The sequence below is a fragment of the Takifugu rubripes genome, chromosome 13, assembly GCF_901000725.2.
Source record: "Takifugu rubripes chromosome 13, fTakRub1.2, whole genome shotgun sequence".
NCBI classification, from domain to species: Eukaryota; Metazoa; Chordata; class Actinopteri; order Tetraodontiformes; family Tetraodontidae; genus Takifugu; species Takifugu rubripes.
The window spans coordinates 4,185,756-4,203,091 of record NC_042297.1 but is presented as its reverse complement, the minus strand read 5'-3'; the positions used below and the strand labels follow the sequence as shown (position 1 = coordinate 4,203,091).

The window sequence follows — 17,336 nt, the reverse complement described above, 5'->3', positions numbered from 1 at the left end:
CACTTCAATATTTCACTCATATTTCATCACACAGACATATTTCATGTGTTTCTTTAAAATGTGATTATTCTGGCTTCCCACTGATGAAAGCCAGATAATTGGCGTCGCTCTTATCTGCTCATTAACTCTTAAACAGCTCGATTATCTCTGGCTCAGGAGGCTCCTACAGAAAGGTCAGACAGCGAAGGTCGCTGCTGAAGTCAGGCGTGTCCGAAGGATGAATGTGGGAAAATGTGACAGGGTGCAGAAGCAACAGAGAGAATGTTCAAAGGATTGAAAAAGGCAGCTCTTTAAGAGCCCGGAGTGGACCACAGCTGGACTCGGAGCTTCAGACACCTCAATACAAACGAAGAAGACAACCTGGACTTCCAGAGCACTCCAGCGGGGCCCTGCTGAGCTCTTCCATGCGGAGCTGCAGTCACTCGTGCACAAGTACGGAGGACTGCGCATGTTCTGACAGTCCAACACTAAAAATCTTTTTGTCTCCAGTAAGTTTGTCATTTTCTGAGAAACGGAAGAATTTATATATGAAGCTGAAATGGGCCAACTGTACAGAAACCAACACAACCACTGTGGACTGATCAATTTTTATTCCCTTGGAAATAGAATATCAATAAAAACACACCTTTAAAATAAAAACAGGTTTATCCAACAGATGAAAAAGTAACAAAAGGCATATGGAGATTTTCCACACAGCACTTACAGAACAGTCTACTGTCCAAACAAGGCACTAAAGCTGGAATCAGAAGAACAGGAGGATAACAAAGCAATGCAAACATTCTGCCGAGCTTTTTATCCAAACACGTTTGATTATTGATCAGTTTATTGCCAAAAAGAAAACCACGACCACTGGAAATGCTTCAACGGGACCTGTAAAAACACTCAGCCAGATGAGGAATCTCTTTAGTATTTACATTTAATTTGAGGAGTATGAATTGAACGCCCCGCGACCCTCAGTGGAGGAACAAGCGGTAGAAAGTGAGTGAGTGAGTGAGTGAATTGAGCGCATCTCAACAGGACAGGAGCCTGCCCCCCCGAGGCAGATCCACAAGTGCACCTGCACCACTTCATGGAAGCATCTGTCGGAGCAGGTTGGCTCCCAGATGGAATTACTGGCCTGAACCACCAGCCGCTGCTTTCCCTGCTCCCCCCAACCCAGCAAACGGCAGAAGGACCGAGGCCAGTGAACACACCACGACACGGCTGTAGTCAGACACAAAGTGCACCAGAAAGACTGGAAATAACTGGAAACAAGTTTTTCACTTCACCTCGACGTGTTGCTCAAGTAAAACTTCAGAAGAATGATGAGCACAGAAGGAATAAAAACCCTGAAATAATCTCTAACTGGTCATCGCAAATTCAAAATTCATTCTAGAAAGGCTTCTGCTTAGCAGATTTTAAAAAAACAACAACCGAAAAAGGCCCTTAGGATAGCGTAATCTTTATACTTTGCCTGAATACAAAATTCAAAAGGTAATAATAATAAAAAATAGTAAATGATGTGTAAATGTTTAAAGCACAGACATTAGGACAGCTCTGCTGCCTACAAATACTCCACCCCGACATTAAAAATACAGAAATCATCACTGAGCAGTTGTTGGAATTCCACCAGAGAGAAGAAATACGTTGAGACATTGCAGCAAGTGATGAATTCTGTGTTCTGAAGTGGAATTACCCTTTACTCTGAAACTCTCTGTAATGGCTCTAATGAAGCAATTTCCCTTTTACAAAACGACAGTGACGTTCCCGTTGCTCCAGATCAGCCCGGGAACCTTTGCTACAGCCTCCTCACAGTCTGCCATCAGTCCCTGCTCAATTAACTCAGCTCTCGTGTTGTTGAAGATTCACATTAAAGTAGCTGACGAGGAACCTGCGGGCCGTTGTATAGCTTATAGCTGCGGAGGGCTAATGTGAGGTATTTGGATTGAGTTTAACTCGTAACTAGCTTAGCCAGTGAAGCACCTGATGAGGAACAGTGATAAACCGATGCGAATGAAGTCACTTTAGTGTTGCTGTCGTTCTGACGCTGTTGTGTCGGCACAGCCACCGTAGAAACCCTGACCGCCACTGAAACAATAAGGCACTTTAACTTAAAACCTATGGAACATTACTACAAATCAAACGTGAGAGGCTTTGTTAGTGTCAGTGAGAACCAGAGACTATATCAACATGTGTGTCAGCAGTCGCCTTTGCTCCGTCAGACACATAAATAGGGATTGTTTGGGGATTATTTGGGGAAATCTGGAGGAGAAATGAACATTAACGCAGGTGACATGAAGCCTTTTTTTAAATTTTTCGTGGCTCCACTGCTCATGATTCTGGCACAAATAAAGTGACGAAACGGCTGCGGGACCTTTCCAATATTGTGGCTTCACTTAACAACAGGGTCTGGAAAAGCAAACATCCATTTTTACGTCAACTATTATTACTATTTACACTGTAAAGGGGTCGATGGGAGCTCGGTGCTGTATGTAAAGACCCCAAAGATCCAAACCAACTTCTTCCTTCAGGCTTCTACATTGGCTGTGCGGGGACAATTCCTTCCTAACCAATGACTTCAACGAGTAAATGTTTTGTGGTTTTTTTGTTTTTTAACCATAAATCAAGATTTCAGGTGAAGCTTCTCCACCAACATTAACAGAGTTGTGTTTTTCTCCGCTGAAAAACTGAGGTGAGTCAACTCAACAGCCTGTAAGACTCAAATCGTGTTGCTGATTTCTCTCTTTTCTGTCATTCCCAGCGATGGAGGAGACCTTTCAACAGCAGGGACTGTGAGCACCATGACAGCATAAAGTGACATTAAATATAATTTAGATGTGTTTAGAACACATGGCACAAATACACACATACATGTGACACATCTGATGCATCTTTGAATAACAGGTCTCTAACACGCAGCTCCAGCCAAAACTATGGCACAATCCCAATATACATCAAATATTACACTCAATACTTTGGCTAATGCTTTACTCAGCCTTCCTCCACCAAACACTGGATCATTCCTCTCATCTATCATGTCAATAGAAATACTTTAGGCACAGATACATACCCTAAAGGTTCATACACTGTGTATATATAGATATATATATATATATGTGTGTGTAAATATGAAATTCATACTTGAGTCCAGATTGTTACATACCTCCCAGCTGACCGATCAGTATTGATTATATATTATCTCACAGTGTTTTGTGTATTTGGACTGATCACCCATAAATAAACAGGCACCATCATAAACAAGACAACATAAATGCTCAATAAGTGGACGTGATGTGTAATAAATACACTGTTGCTTTTAAACCTGCTGAAAGTTTCTGTACTTGGCCTAGAAAGGTAATAAAAGGTTTATTTCTTTTATTATTGAGGACATATTAAATCCTAAATTAGGAGAAATAAAGATGTGATAAATTATATTTAAACAGCACTCCTATTGAACATCAGTCTGGCAGCTGGATACTTTTAATAATATTTGTTTCCATATACATCTGAGCTTCGATAAATTTAGCTTATTCTGCTGTTATTCTCAGTGGAACAGCAAAAATGATTACTTAGAATTATTATTGTTTATAATATTACCATTATCTTGAGTATAGCAGAGGAGGTTGGAGGTTGGTGGTTGGAGGTAGGGGTGGTAGGGGTGGGAGGTATCTCGGGGTTGGAGTTCACTCAGCTTTTGGTCATATTTGTCCTGTTTCTTACGCTCTTAGAAATGTGTTTGCATAATCTCACACCTTTGATCCTCCATCAGTACTGAGGCTTCGGGATCCGCCTCAGCTTCAGGCGTCCTCCAGCGTCTCCGTCTTGATGTCGTTCCCGTTGCTGCACGGCGGTCTCTCCCGATTGGCCGGAGCTGGGCTGCTGTGACTGACGGCTGTCTTCTGCAGACTGATTGGGTCCTGGGGTTCCGACAGGTGCATGCCGGGTTCCTCCTGGAGGGAAGGAGATGGGGGGGACCAGGACACGCCTGTGCCAGCCGCAGCCGCTTGGGGACGACCAATCAGTGCGGCCCGTTGTCCTGAAAGACCTGCTCGACCTAGAACAGGAAACCCGCTGGGAAGAACCATGGGAACCTGAGTGGGGACAAATCAACATAGTGTCTGGCTCAATGTACCAATTAGGTGATTTGAAAGTGCGTGGTCTACCAGGGTGGGAGAGGAGAGGTCAGCTCGACCGAAACCAAAGTGTCTGGCTGGGGTCCTCTTGTCAAACAGGGACACCTCGCAGGCCTGTGACAGCAGCACAACCATCAAATAATAACCAGCTGGTTCAGGAGGAACCAACGTATACAACGGTCAGGTTTATCACCGACGCTCTTTAGGTTTATTGTTCAAACCTCGAAGCAGCCAAGTGTGACATTTTATACACAAGTACAAAGTCTCAGAGGAGAGTAAAGTCTTCTGTCTGGGGCCGCAGTTTGCGTTGTCATGGTGATACAATCCTGGGTGTTTGTGGGGGGCGGCTCACCTGATCAGGGAAGTCGCTTCCATCCACCTCGTCACTGTTGGACTGGCCTCCTGGACTCTGAACCTCAATGCCATGGCTCTCCAAGATGGCTGCTTCTTCAAAAACACAAACCTGATCATAGTGTATCGGCCTCGACTGCATCATCTTCCAAACAAGTGTTTAAAAACTTGCAAAACAAAAACACACAATGTCCTAACTAACTCAAACAGCAATGAGAACAAATGAATTAAAGAACTAAACATCTGACGGAGGATCAAGGATGAGTGCTTGTTTACTGGTTAATATTTGTTTACTCTTTAGAAATGTAAAAGATATAAGATCCAAAACATTGCAGCCGTTATTTATATTAACTTTGAAACTTATTATTTCATCTAATAATGAAATAAAAGACGGATATCGATCAAAACCTAAGATTGTTGATCGTATACAACAAATTCGCCATGAATTATAAATAAATGAGGGTAAAACCAGGAACGGACATGACATCTACACCAGAACGCTTCTAAAAACGCTTTAGCTGACGCTCTCAGCAGCCAGTAAACAGGAAGAGGATTGTTTTCCTTCAGACATAAGTCGCATAACAAGTACTTAAGGAATCTATCATATGCGCGTCATCACCGAGAGGAGCATGTCGTGACGCAGCCCGGAGGGTCTGACTGTTCTTTAACCGTGCATAAATGCGTTTATTGGGAAATTAATGAGTAACCAGGGGGGGTAAAACACTGGTTACCATAAACATATTAGGATGTAACCTGAGAAAAAAGGCAGGAAAAGTGGAAACAAGGCTTTTAAAAGAGATGGGATGAAAAAGACCAGGATCGATTGTTGCCCCCAACACTGGCTGATGCCCTCAGACCCAACTCAGAAATAAACATTACCAATATTAGCGCGCCTCTTGATGTCTTTGCGGCGGTTGGCAAACCAGTTGTAGACTTTGAGGGAGGTTACCCTCTCTAAATCAGACAGCTTCTTCCCTGTAACAAACACAGACGCACACAGAGAGCTGTTTGCTTTATCCCTTTATCTCAACTTTACGAAACATTTTTCCATTATAACTGGTTTAGGGTTTATTCCACCTGGTTTCTGAATGACTGAGTTGCAGGCAGCAGCAATTTCCTCTCTCTTCGCCTCATCAGGGTACTGGTTATCACTGAAGAAGCTGTATACACACAGTAAACACACACACATATAATATTTCCATGTGTTCATGTCTCATAACTCATGGATTTATGTCCACAGACTTCTTTTCTAGTCCTCCTCAGAGTTCACCACCTCTTCCTTACCTCTCCATAACAGCCAGACACTCCTTTCTCCAGGTGAACCTGCTTCCTCGCCGTAGACGGAAGCCCGTGGGAGCAGGGCCAAACTGGGCAGGAGCTTGCTGCCAGTCTATTATCTCATCCAGACCCAGTGGGGCAGATCGCATGGCCAGCGTGGCTCCTGATGTCACAGAGCAGCTGGTGTCAGTCGCTGTCGCGCGTTAGCGCAGTTTCTCCAAAGAATATGAGTTCAGAGCATTCTATACATTCTTCACCTCCGTACACCAGTGAACATTCTCTACATGTCTCTGATAACGCTTGATTATACGTTCAGAAGAAAGAAAACCACAACCTACGCACAACAGAGAGGGGCACTGGCTTAATTCCTGGTTTTGTAGTAATTGTTGCCTCTACACTTTTCACCTCGTTGGTTTTTGGGACTCAGTAATAGGGATCATACATGTGGCTTCACTTCAGTCCTGACTGGGTTTAACTGGGAACAGCAGAACCAGCTTGTTGGTGGGAGAGTTCACTATAAATATAAATCAGCTGAGACATCAACTGTTCTTCTGCATTGGTGACCCTGGAGTGTCCAAAGTCCCTCTGATGTTTGCTCTCCACATACTTCATCATCGATGTAAACCAGGTTTCTTTTACATAAGTCAAAGTTTTACTTTTGTCACCAGGATTCCTAAACTAGGTTCAAACTACAGGACTGATCCCAATTTCCTAAGAAGTGTGGGAATGTTTCTAAATCAAGGCTATTCTGATCTGTGTATCTTCTGGGTGAGTGAGATCTGATATCTAGAATCTAAAAGCTTACGGCTTACATAATTAGAGGTCTGACAAAGGACGTGCGTCCACTCTGTTTTCAGACAACCAGATGAAGAGGAAGGTGCGCCTCCATATAGGATTTAGCTTACATGCTATTATCGCTTCATAGAAAAATGTGATGACAGTTTTTAAATGATTTGACTGAATAATAAACATTCAGGACAGCATCATGGTCACGTCTCTTCGTGCCACTATGCACCGAAGAATTACATTTCCAAAAACTTAAACATGAATAACATTTCCTGGTTGTAGCCACATGGTCGAGCTGACAGTGGAACAGGTGGATGCTTGTTTAGGGGCTGTGGGGAATGGAAGGGAGTGTTACCGGGGTTAGATCTTTCCAGCTGGTACCAACGGAAGAAAGCCCGCTTCTTCTGCTCACTCAGGTCAGATCCCTGCTGCAGAAGCCAGTGGGAAATCCGACTCTGGCTGATGCCTGAAGGGCGAAGAATGGAGCGAAATCCGTATTGTCAACAGAGTGGGCGCTCGCTCGCATGCTGTCTCTCTGGGTATGATTCAGTGTCTATGGTTTAAAGGGCAAGTTGATTCTTACCTGTAACCTGAGCAACCACAGCTTGGGAGATTCTCCTGTTGGCCAGGAATAATTTAATCTCCTCTTTGATCAGAGAGCTGTCGCGCCTGCGAGCACAGAGAGATCACAGTCGTTACCAAATAGTGAAGCAGCTCTCCAGTAGCCTCACATGTCTGACTGGATTACATCAACATTCATTAAAAAGGTTCACCTCCGGCATCCACAGCAACGACTAAAGCTGAAAATCTGCAGCAATCAGAAGCCACATTCTTCCGTGACGTTCACACTTTCTACCTCAATACAGCTCTGATTGCCGTCTTCTCTCTCCACAGATGATAGCTGCCAGCGTGTGCGCACACGTGTCCCGGAATGAGTAATAATTGTGGGTAACCTTTTCATCAAAGTAGCCTGAAGGCAAACTTGTTATTCTCCAAAGCATTTAACACCACAGGGTAGCAGACTATTACCGACATAATGCACACAACACAATAGCAACTAAAGATTAAGTAATAAATATTTTTAAAAGTGCAGGAGCACAACGACGGGATTAGAATGTTTTTTCTAATGGACGACTTACGTATTACGTATCAATAAACCTGTGCTGTAAGGTGTCACTGGGACAATGCACAGATCTATACAATGCACCACCACAGGGTACAGGGACGCACACAGCAGCTGTGACTGCTCTGCATGTTCACCGTGTATTTACTCCCACAAATCCATCCGTTTGAGAAGTCAGCAAATGTGCACAACCTTCTCCCCGTTCTGTCACATCTGCGTATTTAAAGACACGAAAATTGGTTGTAGGTTGGTTTGTGCAGAGGAAATGATGAATGACGTAGCTGCACCCAACATGTGACCATATAAATTCACCGTGTTGTACAGTATGTGCAGTAAAAGGTTGAGGATGGAGTTACCAATGTATAATATAACCAAAAATGAAGCAAACCGAAATTACTTATTAGTGATTTAACAGTGTGTACATGACACACACACGAAGAGAATTTTCTGTTTTCTGTATATGTTGCTGTTTCATGTTAGAATTTGTTTAGATGTTAGGGATAATATAATCATTAGCAAGTGTAAAAAAGATAAGCAGTCAGTTGACCCTACCTAGCAAGTGTAATGAAGATAAGCAGTCAGTTGACCGTCCCTTGACATGACTGTTGTTTCGATAACAATAATTGTAATCAGTGGAAACAGTCAGGCTGAAAGTGTTAACCGACCCATCGCAAAAGTGGGCTGCATAGTTTAGTGGTGTTGATAAGTTCATTTGCAAGAAGAATGTGAACTTTGTCCTGGCTAAAATCAGAGGACTGGATTAGCATCATAATTTGCCTGTGTGTTTGTTGTCAGGTTGTCAGACTTCATGCTCTGACAATTGACTTTGTTATTGGAGGGTTTTGAACTGGCCCGGAGCTCTGAAATATTTGTATCTTGAATTGATTCTATTTGCTAAATACATTTTGAAATTTTCTCCTTAGAGTCTTCATTCAGAGAACACGCGGATCGGCGGTGACACACTTGAGAATATTGCGATGCAACACACACAAGGAGCAGAAAGAAACAAAAGAGACGCAATCTGGGCTATCGAAGACATTTCAGTGTCGAGAGAATCGCTGTAATATTATGAGCTGGCAGTTATACGATGATTTCAGATATACTTCTTTAAAGGATCATCTTCCCATCCATGTCCATCATCCAGCTTTACGTCCGATTCCCATCTTGTTTGTTCTTACCTCATCAGTTCTTCCACCTTCTCTTCAACATCAATGTCCTCTTCATTTGTATCAAACCCAAAGCTGGGCGCCATTACAGCGCCACCAACCACGGCGAGTGGAAAACGGGGGGGTGACAGCTTCCCATTGGTGGCCGCCGGGAGGCCGTTCTCGGCCACAGCAGCCGTAGGGACAGGCGATGCTACGGAGATCTGTAAAGGTGGGAAGGTGGTGTCAAAGTTGTTGGTTGGTGAGAGGGACAGGTGGGTATCAGGAAAGCTTGTCTGTGTGGCAGTGGACATCATGGAGGAAGACACAAGGACGGTGCTGGAAGAGGGAGGCCTGTAGGAAGATTTACGGCTCAACTTGTGTTCATGTTTCTGTTCCAGGTGGTCCAGGGTGTCCAGGGCATGGACAACCTCCACCGGAGTGATCCCTGTTCTCCTCAACCTCTGGAGCAGGTCAATCTGCTGGATGGTAAAGCGAGGCTCCTCACACTGCTGGAACATCCTAGAAGACAAAATAAGGGTATAATCAGGCCAGTTAGGATGCAGCAGGCCTTTACAGTTATTATCAGTGCAGTGAATTTGCAGTGCTGGATATCATATGAGTCACAAACATAATATATACCGTAAATGCATTTGTAAACACCGTCTTTTTGTTCATTTGTATTCATGTTGCATTTCATCGTAGAAAGACTCATAGAACAAAATGGAGAACAGTCACATCTGTTCCTTCCTGCCTGTGTGCGCAGATAGATAGACGCACGCGCGCACACACACGCACGCACATTATGACTGCTCAGCAGCTGCTAGATATAAAGAACATTCCTGAAGAATGAAAACTCTCTATGATAATCGGAACCTTTTAAATGTCGATGTCATGTTCACAAAGAACCGTGTGGTCACATTAATGTGATCAGTAACAAACCTGTTATTCTGTCATCTTGATGAATATTGTATATGAGCGAAAGTTCTTATGTTCAACAAAAACGCCACCAAGCTGACAGACAAAAAAAAAAAATCTGACAGGGGACACAAGTGACAGAATACAGTCTCAGTCCTTTTCTCACATGAGTAGAGAAACAGCAGAGCAAATATTCAAAGTCAGCAGACTTGTCATGCACTTTGAGAGACAAATAAATGTATGTGTTTGTGTGTGCTTGCACTGGCTACTTATTAGGTACCAACATCCACATTCTACTACGAGCAAATTGAGGACATTTTACAGAAGTGAGGACATTTGGGCTGGATTGTTTGAGGCTTAGGATGTGGTTTTAAGGTTGAGGTTAATATTGGGTTTAAGCTAGGGCTGGGGTAATGTTAGGGGGGAAGTTGTGACGGTTACAGTTAAAGGGGCTGGATATTAGATTATGTCTAAACGTCTTCACAAAGAAAGATAGATAGGTCTGTGCGTGCGTGTGTGCGTGCGTGCGTTACATCTGGAGCAGCCAGGCTTCATACAGCGTCTTGTATCCCAGTGCTGCAGAGGATGAGTCACACCTCATAAAGTTTGATTGACGTATTTAGTTCCTACACGACCGACACATGCCGGCTTGGTGCTGTTTACGTTACGTTTATTGACAATTTTTAGGTGCAAGAATGAATTTTTTGCAGCTCATCTTAATGAATGCTTAAATCAAGAGTGAAAACAAAATCTTCACTAAACTGCTAGAGCCACTTTTAGCCACAGAGATAAAAATAGGACAGAACAGACCAGGAGTCAGTTATTCATATTCTCTCAACAGACACTTATTCCTATTGATGGTGTTCGGAGCACTGGAGTCTGATCCAGCAGTTCCTGGGTTAGATGGGTCAGCAGGCCATCACAGGACACACACCATGCACTAATCACTGGGGGGGGGGGGGGTCTGCATTGAATGTGCATGTTGGTGGACTGTGGGGTGGGACTACTGCAGGACCATTATGAGATGGACTTGCTGCAATCAGTATCATTGCAACCCTTCAATGATTTACATAAATATTGAATTTACTAAAATAATGGCAAAATGTAAACATCCGGTCAACTCGTACACCCTGATAGAACAGGGCGACTCCTTCGGTGCCACCAGCAGGAGGGAACAGACGCCTGTGAATGTCTCTCCTAGACTGGGACCATCTAGGAGCTCAGTTCTGTTGTTACACTTGACCTGGACTCTGAACTCTCTGACCTTTGACCTCTGTCTACAATGTAGCCAAACAACAAACCACAACGGTCACAACACACATCAACAAACTCACAGAAACTGCTCAAACCCTACAGATGCCCACTTTCACTTTTAAAAGATCTCTGTGGGAAATAATGTCACATTAATAGATGAAACCAGGATGGCCCAGTGGGAACACTAGAGGAGAAACTCTGTGTGCGTGTGTGTGTGTGTTTGTGTGTTTACAGGGGTAAGGTATTTGCAAATGTCAGTGCAGAGGTGTGTTAAAATGGTCCCAGAAGACGTTTAGGAAGGAATAGAGGATTTTCTTTCCTCTTGCTGCAAGAAGAAATTCCATCTTGGCATTTGCGGTGGCCTCTGGCGTTCGGATGATCATGAAAACCTTCGACTCAGCAGACATCTACCAAAGTTGTTATAACGCATATTTCTGCGGGTTTGACTTTTTCAGCCGAATTTCCCTCCGTTCACCGCGGACGAGAGCGCTGCAAGCTCGGATCAAAAGTTGACGCCACTTGCAACTTCGCGTCTCCGTGTCGAATCACAGACATACTCTTTGAAATTCAAGCATGAGCGTTTTAGTCAAATTACAGGACCTGAACTTTGGAAGAAAACCACCGCAGCACAGCTGAAATGTTCAGGTTTCGGATATCAACTCGTAAGACGTACGGGGTTAGCAGCGGGAATTGTAGATGCGGGACTGAACTTACCTTAATATTCCAACCAAAGAGCCTCCGTGGATGTTTGTTTTACCATATATCTGTTCTGTAAGGCCGTCAAAACACGCAGGCACTGACAGTTTTCCCAAAATGTCTTCTCCGTTTCTAATTGGGTTTCAGCCCACCGTCAGACAGATTTGCCTTTTGTCCGGCAGACAGGCGCCATGTTGACACAGTGACGCAAAGCAGGGTGGGAGACGTAGTTTTTACTGTCATCACAAACAGGCATGTCAACGTTTACAGTAGGTCGAACTCCACCTACGACTCGGTAACGGTCCGTGATAATCACCTGGCTTGTCCACTGAAGGACAAACTTCAAATATGTTTAAAACTAAAACAGAATGCTGTCATTTAGGAACTAACATATTCAGAAACGTGCAGCAAATATACTGTAGTTCTGGTCCAGAAAGACTATCTAAGAGTACTTCTGTGAACATATTTACTAAGATGGAATCTAAACACAAGACCCTTTCATTGATTTGCCTTATCTTTTTCCTATCATTTTCTGTGTAATCTAATTGTTTTTTAATTGTTCGAGGTAACACTGAGGAAACCATGCCAGCATAGCCTTACCTAGCTGACTTAGAACAGCCACAATTTAAACTATATGCCAACAGATCAGTCTCAGTCACATGCATAACACAAAACCCTAATCAAGTATTATTAGAAACTCAAATTAAAATGAGAAGAAGAAAAAAATACAGGCAGATGGCACACCAACGGTTTATTTATTGTTAAAAACATAAGAAACCACAGTGAGAGTATTTTTTTAATAAAATATAAAAAAAAATGCTACTGACACTTAAGTGCTTAATGGTTACAAAAAGCTTTAAAGATTGTTCGTGTGTGTTAGGAGGGAACCCAGATGTTGCCGTGTGTGTCAGGGGCTTGGCTGTATGGTATGTTCCAGATCCAAGGCTGATCTGAAAACAAAACATAAAACAAAAGGACAGAGAATTTCAAAAATTTGCCATCTAATTTGAAGAACATCAGTTAACCCTCAATGAAAACTTTACTGAACTACAAAAAAAATGACTGACCTCAGAAACATAGCACATGATAGAAATCACAAAAATGATCATATTATCAGGTCTGAATATTGGAAATATATATATATATTATTTTTTTAAAGACATCTTACACATTAAAACGAGTGAAATGTGGAGTAAAAGATCATCAGCGATATATCAAGGCTTTAATGCACAGACCTTTAGGAGAATAAGCTGTGGGAGGGAGATCAAAGGGCACTGGGAACCCAGAGAATGATGAAGAGGAGACCAGGAATGGACTTTTGTTTACAGGAAAAGTCTTCATCTTCTAAATGGATATAAAACATACATATTACACATTTATTTGTGTCTTTAATGGTGGAAACATTTAGAGAGGCGTATTGAATGCATCGTGTTGAAGCCACTGAAATGATTCAAATCACAGTGAAGAACTGATGTTTTCATTTGTGTTGTTCTTACAAAGGCAGACGGAACGAACAGGACTCCCAGCTCATACGAGCGAATCATCATCTGAGTGTTGTTTTTCTCCAGCGCACCCCATGCAGCTTTGGACAGGTTTGCACTGGAGTGCATACAAACACACACAGAAACATATGGAAACTTAGCGTTACAATATTCACTAAGGTGAGATGTTAAATGTACTCTACATCTACCTTGTCATAAAGAACCAGGCCAGCTCGGTGAAATTTGGCGACACCCTCATGTAAGTCTTGATGTGCGGCATGGCGTGACTTCTTCCTGTTGAATCTGCCTTCCACCGACTAAACACACACATAAGTAGGTCCACCACATTTAAAATGCGAAGAATGTTTCAGCTGGAGAGCCTTTCAAGTGTAAATAGAATCATTGTGGAAAGAGAGATCTTATGAGCTCACCAGCACTACAGCGATGATACGCTGCAGACAAACCAAGATAAGAAGAGTGAACTGGTGAACTTACTGGAAGAAAGAGTGGAGCCATAGTTGTTTCTGAGCTGTCTGGATGCTGTAGGGAAGAGAGCCTCCCGCTAAAGGCAAACAAAAATATACTGGTAAACGTGTGTAGTCAAAATTTTACCCCGAGATAAAATATATGATCAATCACAGATGAATATTTATGGCGGACAATGACGAACCTGGATAACCCTCTAAACTAGTCCTCACATCTTCAATTGATGGATATAACTGCAACAAACCAAACCAAGAGAAAAAAGAGAGACTGAAGGTCATAATGAATGAAAACATGGTCACAGCAATAAAGCAATAAATCAAAAATATACAGCACGATTTTCTACTTTGGAAGCCTGAACTTCAATAAAGTCTCCTAATGTTCACCAATAAACTCTTTGAAAAAATAAAGGCAGAAGCAGAGGAGGAAAAACTCATCTGTACTTCTTTGTATTATTGTTCTTCAATGATGTATCAGCCAGGACCTGAACGAACATACCAACTGCATTGGGGGGTCTGAACGAACAGTGGATTTTCCCATGGTGGTCATGGTGCGCTGAAATTCCCCTGCCAACCACTTGGTTTTATCCAAACCCATGGAGCCAATGCTGGAGAACTGGCCAATCACAGGCCACCTTTCCTCACCAGGAAAAGCCTCCGTGTGTTCTGACAAAAGCTGTCAAATTACGAAGAAAACACATTAAATTCAATTACCGGTACTTAGGTGTCTTTTTCTCATTTGACTGAATTTAGTTGTTGTATTTACCTTCCTGAGCCTCAGGTGGCCCCAGCGCTCCATGTCTGAACCCACATACCTCCCTGGGGTTGAGCCCACCAAATAAACACTGGAAGAGATTACAATCCTTAAATAAAAATCAGCTACACAAAATTAAATTTTTGAAGCATTTGCAACAAAGCTGAATCAATCCATCACTCATCTGTGGCTGTGCAGTGTGACAAAATACCTAACAGGCTGTTGGTAAAAGCGCATCTTTACCTGGTCTCTGACAGGTCGTGCTCTTTGATTCGCTGGATCCACTCCTCAAGTTCTGGCGCACGGTACGAGGCCAGATACTCCAGAAGGTCCCTCTTAAAGTAGGTTGGAGACTCACCTGAACTTGCACTGCTGCCTTCTGGTAAACGTGGAAACAAAGGACTCATCCACATCCTTGTTTAGGAGGAGCAAATTTAGAGACAGTTCCATAACAACAGCGTTGATCTTCAGAAGGTGTGAGAGTCAGAATCACCCTTGTGTCTTCTGGTACCAGTCAGCTCTGATGAGGTTGGAGGTCAGGACAATGACTCTGAAGCCCTCCTCATACCACAACAGCATCATCTTCCTGTACACACAAATATAAAAGTGGTTGGATTCAAATTATGGCTGGAGATAATAAATGATGATAACTGATGAAGACCACAAAAAGGAAATAAACACTTACGTGTGATGTGTTCCAAAAGCAATATCCAGCTTAGCCTGTCAGGAAAGGTCACACACATTAGACAAACATTAGAAAAACACCACTCTCATTAACAAACATTATCTGGTACAACACCACATATATCTGATTGTATATAAAATTGTGAATGATTCTGAATAAAAAATACAGTTTAACAGTAGTAAAGAGCTGTTACCTGGCAGAACTGAATATGTGGAAATCCCTGAGCCTGCTGCACCAGTCGGGCCTTCGCCTCCCTCTTATCCCCATGGACAATCAGGACCGGTCGATCTCTACACAATAATGTACTCCTTATATGGACTGAATTATTAATAACATTAACATTTCCTTCCTCCTGTGTGCTTCTATTTACCATTTTGTAGGTATATCATTTAAACAATGTAGCAAAAAATACATTTAACCCACCAAAATTAAAAATCTCAAAGTAAAATCAGAATCAAAACAAGGTTGCAAAACCATATCACCTACCTGAACTCTTCTGGATACTGCTTAACCATCCAGGCAATATCGAAGCAGTAGTTAAACTAGAGGAGAAAAACAATCTTTGATTCTTCCAGATCCAGCAGAAAGTTGTAAAGTGTCTACAGCCATATTAGCAATAGCTTGTGTGATCCTAGGAAGACTGTGCTGAATAGTAATGTTTTATTTGAGACTTGTGATGACACGCTACCAGTATTTAACTTTAAGTGATTGATTCATCATGGTAAAAAAAAGGTTTTCGGAGTTTTTATATCTACTCACCTGGACAGATGCTTTTAGAGTTCCAAATAATGGAGAGAGAATGTCTAAATGAATAAAAATGAACATGAATTAATAGATGGAAAAAACTGTAAATTAAGAAGCATCCTGAAGAGCTGAGAGTTTTTTGGATTAGACCTAAAATGCTCACCTCTGATGTGCAAAGCTCCAGTGTTGTACTTCCTGTCCAGACCTGTGACTTTGTTGAGGTAAAACCTGTACATGTCATTCAAACATGGAACACTGGATTCAAAGAAGTCCTCTGGCTCATCGATATAGTACACCCGGCCATGTGGACTCGGGGGACGTTCACTCTCCACTTTAATTTTCTTTGCTTTCGAGCTTGGTGGTTCCTTCTTTGGAACGTTGCTGAGCCTTTTCTGCTTCTCAGCTACGTTGTCCTCGTCATCACTATCTGAGAGAGCCCAGCCAGAGCCATCACCTGCCTCCTTTTTCCTTTTTCCAGATAAGGGGGAATTCTTTTCATATTTCCCAGGATTAGACTGGTTCAGTGTTGCTGTCTGTCTGGCCTCTGATCCAACAGCATAGGGGTTAGCTGGCTCTGCTTTCACTTCTAGTTTGGGGCTGGGGGAAGGCTGCGGGGAGCTGTTTGCAGATGTGGCAAGCTGGTGATGTTTCAACGTTGTAGTCCCAGATAGAGGAAGACGTTCATTATCATCGTCATCATCACTGCTGGAGATGGTCCACTTGCCATGATGACTGTCCTTAGTCATGGTTGATCCAAGGGAGGGTTGCACTGGCCTGATGCAAATATGACCCTTTATGCTGGGAATTTGAATAAATAAACATCAAACAATGGACGTTAACCTGATTTTAACTACCATAAGTTATACAAATCTGGGAAAATATTTGTTTTGAAAGAAAAAAATGTTACAATTACTGATCTGTGACTGAGACTGTAATTATGTTTACGTTTCTAAGCGTTGTATATACGTACATATTGACATAGCTTGCAAAATTAGTTGTCGTCGAGCACGCATCAAATCTTAAATGTGAAATATCTAACACATCAAATAGCAGACCATGCAACTTCTGCAATAAATAAAAAGCTATATAATATTGTTAGCTGTACCAGGTCTTGATCATACACGGTGCTGAGATCACGACAGATTTATGACAGCATACACTTTTAACACCAAGTTATTACCGTTTCTAAACAAAAATGGACCATAAAACGACCCGCTGCAGAAGTGGTGCCCGTGAAATATCATTCCGAGTGGAAACCTCTGGCTGTGTTTCAGTTCTGAGGCAACCTCGATTTTTCTTTATCTGTGCTAGTAGCGACCTCTAGCGGAAAGTATTTTCATTATATGAGACGCGTCATTTCACATTGTCAGAGTCAGGCAAGCAGATATTCTTTCAGAGTGAGAAAAACGTCCCCGAGGGAACATTAAGAATGTTAGAGACATTTGTAAAGGTATTTGTATGGATATTATAAAAACGACACCAAGCAGAAGGCATATGCATATTCTTTCTTGTCAATCAAACTGCTAT

At 42.4% G+C, this 17,336-nt stretch overlaps 2 protein-coding genes across 7 annotated transcripts; both read right to left on the bottom strand.

The window, feature by feature from the left end:
- Positions 1–568: 568 nt before the first annotated feature.
- On the bottom strand, positions 569–11,886 carry LOC101075164 (homeobox-containing protein 1-like). 4 transcript variants are annotated; one of them, XM_029846571.1, is made up of 11 exons: positions 11,682–11,886; positions 9,173–9,317; positions 8,829–9,019; positions 7,111–7,196; positions 6,883–6,993; positions 5,748–5,904; positions 5,541–5,623; positions 5,343–5,438; positions 4,465–4,559; positions 4,143–4,226; positions 569–4,070 (listed from the first exon to the last, which is right to left on the bottom strand). In XM_029846571.1, exons 2-11 carry the CDS (start codon positions 9,314–9,316, stop codon positions 3,777–3,779), a joined length of 1,341 nt encoding a protein of 446 aa, XP_029702431.1. In that variant the 5' UTR covers position 9,317; positions 11,682–11,886; the 3' UTR covers positions 569–3,776. The 4 variants fall into 4 exon arrangements, with proteins under 4 accessions (XP_029702431.1, XP_011607832.1, XP_029702429.1 ...); XM_011609530.2 differs by having other exon boundaries at positions 8,829–9,317; positions 11,682–11,885; XM_029846569.1 differs by having other exon boundaries at positions 4,465–4,556; positions 8,829–9,317; positions 11,682–11,885.
- A 510-nt stretch (positions 11,887–12,396) lies between these two features.
- On the bottom strand, positions 12,397–17,105 carry tdp1 (tyrosyl-DNA phosphodiesterase 1). Of its 3 annotated transcripts, none has more exons than XM_011609532.2 (16): positions 16,990–17,105; positions 15,973–16,607; positions 15,825–15,868; positions 15,552–15,607; positions 15,259–15,355; positions 15,066–15,100; positions 14,874–14,966; positions 14,624–14,794; positions 14,393–14,471; positions 14,126–14,302; positions 13,815–13,863; positions 13,640–13,706; positions 13,354–13,461; positions 13,160–13,262; positions 12,899–13,007; positions 12,397–12,613 (listed from the first exon to the last, which is right to left on the bottom strand). In XM_011609532.2, exons 2-16 carry the CDS (start codon positions 16,553–16,555, stop codon positions 12,540–12,542), a joined length of 1,845 nt encoding a protein of 614 aa, XP_011607834.2. In that variant the 5' UTR covers positions 16,556–16,607; positions 16,990–17,105; the 3' UTR covers positions 12,397–12,539. The 3 variants fall into 3 exon arrangements, with proteins under 3 accessions (XP_011607834.2, XP_003969465.3, XP_011607835.2); XM_003969416.3 differs by having other exon boundaries at positions 16,915–17,033; XM_011609533.2 differs by lacking the exon at positions 16,990–17,105 and adding an exon at positions 16,780–16,893.
- Between the last annotated feature and the right edge of the window lie 231 nt (positions 17,106–17,336).